Source organism: Daphnia pulex, chromosome 10 (assembly GCF_021134715.1).
Source record: "Daphnia pulex isolate KAP4 chromosome 10, ASM2113471v1".
In the NCBI taxonomy this organism is placed as follows: domain Eukaryota; kingdom Metazoa; phylum Arthropoda; class Branchiopoda; order Diplostraca; family Daphniidae; genus Daphnia; species Daphnia pulex.
This window is the reverse complement of record NC_060026.1, coordinates 15,489,996-15,500,867: the sequence shown is the minus strand read 5'-3', so window position 1 is coordinate 15,500,867 and position 10,872 is coordinate 15,489,996. Positions and strand designations below refer to the sequence as shown.

The window sequence follows — 10,872 nt, the reverse complement described above, 5'->3', positions numbered from 1 at the left end:
TCGAACAAAAAGAAAGTTAGAAACGCAGTCGAGCGTGATTAATACGACTTTATATACTAAGCCGCAATATATCCAATGAATTATTTATATAGTGAATGACATATGAATATAGATGGTGAGACAAGAAAAGCTTCATCCTGCGGTGGACGCCATCGGGGCTATAGCCGATGGCCAAAATGATAAGAGAGTGTCAGTGGTTGCGAAAAAGCGAAGACATTCTTCACTCACAAATTCTTGTGGGTTTCTTATTTTGCAGATTCTTTTTTCTAGAGGAATAATCTTAATTTAAATTGATAGAAAAAAAAATAATAATATAAAAATATAACTTTTTTAAAAATTTCTTTTCTCGCGGTTTAATGAAAACAGTTAAAGTAAGCAAAATTCCCAATATAAAACAAACAAAAATTGTTTATCTTTGGGTGAAATTTTCAAAGATCAACAAAGGTCTCATCGTCTATAAAGCAAATAAATATTTTGTTCTACCACTTCAGTCTGAACCTTCAAATCCCAAGGACATTTTAAATTTGATACTGATGGCAACACATCGATGGAATAAAAACATTAATAATCCACAGCCTCAACACACACTTTACACAGCTATCGCGAAAAAACCAGCAACCAACAGTGGCCGAAGCGTGAGCAGACGTGAATTTTGTTTCCGAGCGAAAAGATCCTCATTAGAACTTGGATTACTTTTTTCTTCAACTCAGCAGTCGCTTAGTTGTTTGATATAAAATATGTGGCATCTAATGTGGTTGACAACATTGTGTTTCGTGTGTTACTTGTCGGGAATAAATTATGTCGTCGCTGCTCCAATCGACAGTGCCGACGAAGCAGCGGTAAATAATTCCGTTTTAAAAAATTATAATTCCCGGTTTCTTGATTTTCAGTCATGTTGCCAATCATTTTAGTTCACCAGCGAAAAAACGCAATAAAACCAGCAGACCTCGCAATTATTAGGATTATCTTAATGTTGCTTATTTGCATGTTCTTTTTCATAACGTCATCGTTTAGGAATACCTGGAAAGATTCGGCTATTTGGAACGTGGGCCTCAGGACTCTTCTTATTCGGAAAGTGTTAAAGCTGAATCTTTCATTGATGCAATTAAAGATTTTCAATCCTTTGCTGGATTGAAGAAAACGGGTAAGGTCATTGAAACAGTATTTACATTTGCCTTCAGGCCTTTTTAAAATAATAAGTCGATTATGTATAAAGAGAAATTTTTTTCAAAAATTGATTCGCAGGTGAACTTGATAAGGAGACATTGGAATTGATTAATAAACCGCGTTGTGGTGTTGCGGATCGAACTCGCACCGGTCATTCCAGCACTCGCCGGAAGCGATTCGCCATTCAAGGCAGGGATAAGCAATATTACAAATAAGGTCTTGTACAAATTGTTAATTCAATAGGGAGCCATTGGCCTAAGAAACAATTAACTTATAAAATTAAGAAATACACGGAGGATATGCCCAAATCTGACGTAGATCGTGAAATCGCCAGAGCCTTTCAGATGTGGGCGGACGTGACCGATTTGACCTTCGTCCATGTCAACAATACATCGGCTGACGTCGACATCGACATCCTGTATGTATATTGATTTAATGAAATAATTTCCCATTACCTGGCATTTATTTACTACAAATAGTGAATAATGTTAATTATCTGGCACAATTTCATAAATTATACTTTTGGGTTGTTTAATTTAGTTTTGCGTCTGGAGAACATGGAAGTTGCCCATCCTTCAATGATGGCCCGGGTCGTACTTTAGCTCACGCTACCTATCCCATTTATGGAGGTGATGCTCATTTTGACGATGGTGAAACCTGGACGCTCGACTCTGTTAAAGGTAAAACGTGTATTGATTTGCATCCATCAATGCGTTTTTCCTTAACTGAATTCAGTTCTAAATGTTGCTCTATTTCTTTGTATCCGCACAGGGACAAATTTATTCCAGGTGGCTACTCACGAGTTTGGCCACTCTTTGGGACTGGAACACACACATGTAACCACGGCTGTGATGTATCCGTTCTACGGTTATAGTTCTGATTTCAAATTAGACAAGGACGACATTGAAGGCATCCAGGTACATTGAACCAATATTTTGAAATTCAATCGTTACATAAAATGATTCAATTTCCTTTTTTTTTTTCCCTTAATGATTCATTAAAAAACGCGTTTTAGGAACTGTACGGGAAGAATCAGTTCAGCAGGAAATTGGCGCTTGAATTAGAAGGTATATGCTAGAAATGTAATTTTTTTGTGCTAGGTTTGAGGTAAAATTCTAAATTTCCATGTGTATTAATGAAATTATTGTATAACTTAATTGCAGCCACTCTTGAGCTCTTTAGAACAACCGTGAACAATTTGGAGAAAAAGAATATTGAACTGAGAAATGATTTAATTGACACACGAACTAATTTGAATACAAAATTAGAAGGTATTTGGATTAATTTAATAGTATTTTTCCCTTACTGAAAAAAATTCAAAAAATCAAATTTTTCAAAACTAAAACAATTCGCTTTTATTGAAAATTTCAAAAAATTTTCATATAAATACTTGACCAGCCAGGACTAAAACCGAGTCAGCCGTCGAATTCTTGCAGTTCTGCATCTCCTGCCGTCCCGATGGAGGAATGGGACGTTAATTCTTTCGAGACCAGGCCATTAGTTCGTTCAAGCTTCAATTGGGTTAGTAATATGTAAAAAGAGTTATGTCATTAGATGGCTAAATTTCTTTCTTTAATTATAGGCGCAGTCTTTTGAAATCGCAGAGGCCATTTTCGACGGCCGTCTAGGCAACTGCATGGGCGACCGGATGAGACGCGGATATCATTTGAGCACCAATCAATACCTGATGTCGCAGAATCGCCAATTTGCGGCCATCTTGCAGGAAGATGGAAATTTCGTCATCTACAAACGTGACAAGGGTGGCAAGGCTGAATTTTCCACAGTCACTGCTGGTAAAGGTGCCAATCAAGTCCAATTGCGCAACGATGGCCACATCACGGTCATAGACAAGTCCAAGCCGGAAAGTCCTTTGTGGAAGAGTCGCAGGAATGCGGAAGGAGGTGATTGCTTCCTCATCATGCAGGACGATGGAAATCTGGTGGGCTACAAGGGGACCAACGATACGAGTCGCTCTAATGCTTATTTTTCCGCTTGGAATCTGAACCTGTAATCAGGATAAGGACATTAATAAATATACTTCCTTGGGTGTTAAGCAATATAGGCACCTATACTTATTGGTTGTATAAGACTTATAAGTAAATAAACCTTTATAAAATCATACCTTTGTTTACCAATAGTTCTGGGTTTAAGGGTTTACATCTAGGGCAGAAATAAGCCAGCTTGATCAAATATAAAAAATAAGCTTTTAGCCATGCTACGCTTGGAGTAAAACTTATCAATTTCAAAAAAAGAAATACTTTTTTTAAACGGTATCAAGGTGCTGATAAATCTGGGAGGTGTGTGTAAGATGTGGCAATTGGCTGTAATATAAGGTGTTTTGAATTTCACTATTTGATGTGTTATTTAAATATGCAAACAAGAGTAAAATGATAACGACGTTTCCCCTGCCATTAAAGTGGACGTAGATGGGTTACCTAAAACTAGAGCGCGAAATCCGTACCTGTTCAGGAAAAGGGCAGTTCGATCTCAAAACAATGATTAAACTATTAACCTTTAATAGTTATTTCGCAACCTTGATGTATCCAAATCCTGCATAAACCTACAATGAAAAGGGTAAAATGAAAAGAATAAAATTCAAATTCCTGTATTATAAAAATTAAACAACGAAGACACAAAACCATGCAGAGTAAATAAAAAGAAAAACGGTAACTATATTAATCCGGCGATTATATAGCTGCAGAAGATAGGCTTCGGTCAGTTCTTCGGCATCCGGTGGGTTGGCATTAAGCAGTTGACACATTTTCCAAAGTTTAAATAATAAAAGGGGCAGTTATGTCAGATGAAAAATCCAAACCGTCCGCTAGCACCGCGGTCTAAAAGAGACACAGGAAAGGCCACTGCTTTTATTTTCAAGGCCCATCGCAGAGAGAAGTCGAACGCAATGGACATTTGGTCACGGCGGTGCCAGCACAAGCCGAGGGCGGGGCCGAGGACCAAAATGATAAGACTGTCGATGGCCGCGAAGAAGTGAAGGCATTCCGAGGCATTCTTCAAGCTCACAAATTCTCGTGAGTTTCTTAATTTGCCTGCAGATTCTTTTTTCTAGAGAAATGTAAAATTGATAGAAAAATTCCAAAAATATTTAATTTAATTTTATAAAAATTTCTTTTCCCGCGGTTTAATGAAAACAGTTAAAGTCGACAAAATTCCCAATATAAAACAAACATAAATTGTTTATTTTTTTTGTGAAATTTTCAAAGATCAACAAAGGTCTCATCGTTCAGCAAATAAATATTTAGTTCTAACACTTCAGTCTGACCCTTCGAATCAAGGGGCATTTGCGTCACTCACTGGCGACATCGCTTCGGAAAAAAACCCCAAGAATCCACAGCCTTTGACACATAATACGCATAGCAGCAGCTCGTCAAAAACCACAACAACTGGCTACTTTGTGAGCAGATGTGAATTTAGTTTCTAACCGAAAAGATATCCGCATCAGAACTTGAATTCATTTTCATCAACGCAGAGGCGCTTGTATTGCAAATTATTATTAGTTACGCAATTGATTAATAATTTAAAATGTGGCATCTAATGTGGTTGACATTAAGTTTCGTGCTGTGTTGCTTGTCGACGGTAAATCGTGTCGACGCTGCCCCAATTGACAGTGATTACAAAGCAGCGGTAAATAATTAATTCCGAGCAAATTCATTCTAAGTTTCCTCGACTATTTCAGTCATGTGCTGGCAAACATTTTATAGTTCACCACGAAAAAAAAGCAATAAAGCCAGCATACCTCGTACGATTATATTAATAAAATTATTTATTTGCATCTTCTTTTTCATGTCGTCGTCGTTTAGGAATACCTGAAAAGATTCGGCTATTTGGAACGTGGACCTCAGGACTCTTCTTATTCGGAAAGTGTTAAAACTGAATCTTTCATTGATGCAATTAAAGATTTTCAATCCTTTGCTGGATTGAAGAAAACGGGTAAGGTCATTGAAACAGTTTCTAAATTTGCCTTTACAGGTCTTTTTTTAAAATAAAATGTCGATTATATAAAGAAAAGCCTTTTGGAAAAATGGTTCGCAGGTAAACTTGATAAGGCTACGAAGGAATTGATGAATAAACCGCGTTGTGGGGTTGCGGATCGAATTCGCCCCGGTCATTCCAGCACTCGCCAGAAACGATTCGTCATTCAAGGCATGCAGATATAAGCAATATTACAAATAAGGTCTTGTACAAATTGTTAATTTTGAACTTTCATTCAAATAGGGAGCCATTGGCCTAAGAAAAAATTAACTTATAAAATTAAGAAATACACGCCGGATATGAGCCAATCTGACGTGGATCGTGGAATCGCCAGAGCCTTTCAGATGTGGGCGGACGTGACCGATTTGACCTTCGTCCATGTCAACAATGAATCGGCTGACGTCGACATCGACATCCTGTAACTATATATTTAATTAGTGAAATAATTTCCCATTACATGGCATTCAGCCTATTTACTACAAATAGTGAACGTTAATAATGGAAATGTTAATTATCACAATTTCATAAATTATACTTTTGGGTTATTTGATTTAGTTTTGCGTCTGGAGAACATGGAAGTTGCCCATCCTTCAATGATGGCCCGGGTGGTACTTTAGCTCACGCTACCTATCCCATTTATGGAGGTGATGCTCATTTTGACGATGGCGAAACCTGGACGCTCGACTCTGTTAAAGGTTAAACGTGTATTGATTTGGCATCCATCAATGCGTTTTTCCTTAACTGAATTCAGTTCCAAATGTTGCTCTATTTATTTGTACCCGCACAGGGACGAATTTATTCCAGGTGGCTACCCACGAGTTTGGCCACTCTTTGGGTCTGAACCACACAAACGTAACCACGGCTGTAATGTATCCTTATTACGTTAAGTATCAACCTGATTTCAAATTAGACATGGACGACATCGAAGGCATTCAGGTACATTGAACCAATATTTGAAATTCAATCGTTATAAAATGATTCAATTCCTTTTTTTCCCTTAATGATTCATTTTAAAAAACGCATTTTAGGAACTGTATGATGGGAATAATCAGTTCAGCAGGAAACTGGCACTTGAATTAAAAGGTACATGTTAGAAATATGATTTTTTTAAACTAATTTCGAGATGAATTGACTTGTAGAATTCAATAGATAAGAGAACATTTTGAATCTTGATTTACAAAAAAATTGTAATTAATGAATTGTAACTGAATTGCAGCCACCGTTGAGCTCTTAAGAAAAACCGTGAACAATTTAGAGAAAAAGAATATTGAACTGAGAACTGATATTCTGGATTTGACGACCAAATTAAATGGTAAGAATATTTTAAATGAATTGTTTTATAAGACACGATTAAAAGAATTGAATTTCATTTTCAATAGTCCGAACGAGTGAAATAGTCGACATTGGTCAAATGCCAACCTCGTGTGCAGATCTGGAACGGACGGGACATAAACTGAGCGGATTCTTTTCTGTCAAAGGATCGAAGAAGATGGAAATGATTTACTGCGACTTTAATGCCCATCAAAACGGTACGACGAGTTTTAATTTCATTTTTTGTTAATTTGCTCTATTCATTTTTGTTTACAGACAAACAGAAATGGATCGGATACGCCGACGTCAAATCTGCGCCCGTCCATTTCTACGTCCAGAGAAATTCTTCATTTTCCACACGTGAAACTCCAATTCCGTTCGATTTGTCGCGTGTGAACGAGGGAAACGCCATGAATTTGACATCGGGGATATTCACGGCACCGCGACCGGGAATTTATTTTTTCTCTTTCGCGGCAGTGGCGCGTCTTAAAGATTCATCTGATGCTGATTTTTTTCCTTCTCTTTATTTGAACGGGAATTCAATCGGGGATAGCAAAGTTTACGAGGGAAACGGCCCCGTTTATCAACTTAGTCCGTTGACCCTCCAGTCGACGCTCAACTTGAAAAAAGGCGATCGAGTCTGGGTGAAGATTTATTATCCTAGTGGTGAATTGAATTCTTTGCATGACAGCAGCAATGGCCACTACACCCATTTCACGGGTTTCATGTTGGAGGAGGAAATAGTTGCGTCCCTTTGAGGTTCAACTTCATCGGCGACACGAAACATTTTCGACCCATGAAACAATTTTGTTTCATGTCGACAAGAAAATTTGGGGAGAAAGAGAATTTTAAGGGGGGGGGGGATTCGTTCGACTCTAATTCATTAAGGGGTAAGATTTTATGTACCAAAATTGAACTGTAGATGTAATTCCACTTATTGAATACACAAACGAATTTCAAATTTGTATCTGCAAAACTCTAGACGTGACCAGCAAAAAACCAATTTTGATTGCCACATTTACAAAAAATGGGAGTCCTTGAAATGGGAGAAAATTCATTTGACCGTAATTCGTTTATGGTTTAAAATTTTCAAAAAATTCTTTTACAGATGAATTAATATTTCAGTTGCGCACTCGTCATAAAAAAATCACTGGTTTATCTTTAAAATCAAGGGCACGGGACGTGAAAAACTAATTTTGATTGCCAGATATAAAAATTGATTTTATTTTTTATTTTAAAAGCTCTCTTGGAATTAACACGAAAACAATGCAACTACACATCTCGCTTATCTTTAATAAAGTTTTTCACTGTTTTAATTTGATTTAAATAAGTTTTAATTATTTCCTTCTCACGGTCGCAGGATGAGAAAAATAAGGGAAGGGGAAAAAATTCGTTCGACTCCCATTCGTGAAGGAGTGGGAATATCTTTACGAAAATTAAACTGTGGATGCAACTAGACATTTTCAATGCACACACCAATTTTAAATTTTCTATTCTTTTGTATACGGCATGTTTCTCTTTTACTTGTAAATTGTTGGTCCGATTATTTTGTTTACATAGATAGACAGAAATGGATCGGATACGACGACGTCAAATCGGCGCCCGTCCATTTCTACGTCCAGAGAAATTCTTCATTTAAACGAACTGCCACCCCAATCCCGTTTGAGTTGGTCCGGATCAACGAGGGAAATGCCATGAATTTGACAACAGGAATATTCACAGCCCCGCGAACGGGAATTTATTCCTTCTCATTCACGGGACTGGTGGACTTTCCAATTTTATCTACTTTGGTTGATTTAGGAGTTAGTCTTTATTTAAACGGTAATCGAATCGCGAATGGTTATATTGAAGAGGGAATCAACGTCATCGGTCAAAACGAACAAGTGTCCTTTCAGTCGACGCTAAACTTAAAAAAAGGCGATCGAGTCTGGGTGCAAATTGACGGTACGGGTACGGTACGGTACGGGGTACGGGTAATGAGAGTAGTTCATTGCTGTATGACGACAATTGGCCTCGCACTCATTTCAACGGTTTCATGTTGGAGGAGGAGATTGTCGCTTCCCTTTGATTAATAATAATAAAAAAATTGAACTTGAAAAATCATCATCGACTATTAGACTGATTTTGACAACAAAACTGCGCAAAATTGTTTTATTGGATTACACATGGAGGATGGATGGTAATTCATTTAGGGGTGGGGATTTCTCAACGAAAATTATCTTGTAGGATAAGAAAAACAAATTACTGAATACACGAACAAATTTCAAGTTTTTATCTGCAAAAATATAGACGCGGCAAGTAAAAACCGATTTTGGTTTCTACAAAAGGCGCGTCGGAATTGAAATCGGCCGAAAATTGATTCTATAGTTTAATTCCGTTTCACTGTTACACGCGCATTGTTGGCGTGCATTGCTATACAGAAAATTCGCTATTGATTCTATCTGTAAAAATAAGCGCAGGAGCAGATGACATAAAAAGCCCGTTTTGATTGTCAGATTTAAAAAACTAAACTAAATTATATAGGTTTTCATCGTTTTGAGTTCAATTTAAATTTAACCGAATGAATATTCATTTAATAAAGAGCGATTGGATGTAGGGTACGACCATTATTTTAGCTGCAACGAAATAATTAATGGAAGAAACCGTCTGTATTTCTCATTAATATACTGCATGCATGCATTAAATACTGTAACGCATCACGTTCAGTAACTGTCAGTACATCACATTAATTATTGCATCGATTTCAAATGGGTTTCCCCGTGTGGAAATATTTGCCCAGAAATAAAAACCAGTTCTATCCGTTCATTCAGATTTTATTACCTATCTAAGGCCCATAGCCGAATAACATTATCAATAATTAAGCCAAATATTGGTTTTATAATACAAAATGAATAAAACAAACAAATTTGATACATTTCACTATTATTCCGCTTCATCGGAAAATTCCCGTTAGCCATATAAATTATTTTAAATTATTTTTTTCTCCGCTTCTTACAAGATTAAAATTACTGAAAAAACAATCCCCTGAAAAAATAAAAATCCAACCATTCCAGAAATGCCGTTAAATACCGTTTAGAAATCCATCACAAGTTGACTTGCCTATTCATCGCTATCGGCTACTAACAGTTTGTCACAAACAAACCAAATAACGCAAAATAAGTAATCGGTGCTGGTGGTGCTGGTTTCATTTATCCTAAATAAGTTTGAAATGGAATCCACTCGTGCGGAAACCATTTGGCCGTCGAACAAGAAAAAAAAAAATAAGAAAGGCAGTCGAGCGTGATTCGCGTGATTCATATTACGTAGTAGTACCGCCTGCATATACTTTGTATAAAAGCCGCAATCGCCAATGAATTATTTATGGTGAATGACATCAAGACGCTGAGACGAGGAGGTACCGGTGTGGCGGCAGGTCCATCTTGGTCCAAAAATGGTCTTGTTGCACTTTGCTTCAAGTGTTACAAGTTCAAATATTTTCAAATGTGACGTTTACTCAACATAAAAAGTATTAAGGTACCAAAACAGGCCTGATCTGCGCAGTCGTTTGACAAATGAGATCTTTAGTGCTGAGAAAAAATTAATAAGAGAGAAAACAGTTGCACTCAGCAACTGCCTAGCTCACGAATAAACGTAGTCTGTACTAACGATCGATTTATAATGAACGCCACCAAAAATTGCCAAAAAGAAAGAATAGATATGATCAATTTTGTCCTACCTTTATGCCTGGGAAATACAGCCAGGCATCTACGTCAGTTGCTCCATCCATCAGCTGAAGAGTTAAAAATTACACCAGACGGGATAGGGTAAAAAGGGTGACCTCGTGAATACACCCACATTCACATGGGCGTACACGAGGACATTTAAAGAAAGGGGGAAGAAGAGATCCGTAACTCGATCGACATGGGTAGTTTCTCAAATGCAATGGGATGCTGTCTTGCTGTGTATCTAAATAAAAAAAGAAAAATAGGTTCCGAAAAATATTCACAAAATAACAACAACCACAACAAGTCAGGAAAAGTTAATGAAAATGAGACACTGGGCAAACTCTAATGATTAATAAATGGGTCAATTCTAGGTTCAAATGTAATACACTGCATTGATGCAGGTAATGCAACAATAAAATATCTAGCAGGTCGTGCAGAAATAATAGTAACCAAAATCATTACCTAAGCGATGATGCTGAGATCTTTGGTGATGACAGACGTGAGACAGACAGACTGATGACAGACTCGGCACAAGCAGAACTTGTGTATCATGTTGTTAGGATGGCTGGCTCTGGCCTCAAATCTGCACAAAAGAAAAGGGTTACATAGTGCAAACAAATGCCATACACTGACAAGGGGCTTGCATGTGCTAGACAGCAGAAACTAACATTTCAGAAATTTAGAACAGGGTTAACTTTAC

General features: G+C 37.3%; 2 protein-coding genes across 5 annotated transcripts; both read left to right on the top strand.

The window, feature by feature from the left end:
• The first annotated feature begins 421 nt into the window (after positions 1–421).
• LOC124205579 (matrix metalloproteinase-16-like) lies at positions 422–3,286 on the top strand. Of its 4 annotated transcripts, none has more exons than XM_046603025.1 (10): positions 422–839; positions 1,015–1,144; positions 1,246–1,356; positions 1,411–1,585; positions 1,708–1,847; positions 1,939–2,084; positions 2,183–2,234; positions 2,331–2,438; positions 2,570–2,688; positions 2,750–3,286. In XM_046603025.1, exons 1-10 carry the CDS (start codon positions 738–740, stop codon positions 3,176–3,178), a joined length of 1,512 nt encoding a protein of 503 aa, XP_046458981.1. In that variant the 5' UTR covers positions 422–737; the 3' UTR covers positions 3,179–3,286. The 4 variants fall into 4 exon arrangements, with proteins under 4 accessions (XP_046458981.1, XP_046458982.1, XP_046458985.1 ...); XM_046603026.1 differs by having other exon boundaries at positions 490–839; positions 2,570–2,667; XM_046603029.1 differs by having other exon boundaries at positions 492–839; positions 2,566–2,667; positions 2,750–2,862.
• Positions 3,287–4,566: 1,280 nt separating this feature from the next.
• Positions 4,567–7,429, top strand: LOC124205578. Its single transcript, XM_046603024.1, has 10 exons — positions 4,567–4,809; positions 4,986–5,115; positions 5,218–5,328; positions 5,401–5,575; positions 5,713–5,852; positions 5,945–6,093; positions 6,186–6,240; positions 6,374–6,469; positions 6,537–6,686; positions 6,745–7,429. Exons 1-10 carry the CDS (start codon positions 4,708–4,710, stop codon positions 7,224–7,226), a joined length of 1,590 nt encoding a protein of 529 aa, XP_046458980.1. The 5' UTR covers positions 4,567–4,707; the 3' UTR covers positions 7,227–7,429.
• Positions 7,430–10,872: the final 3,443 nt, after the last annotated feature.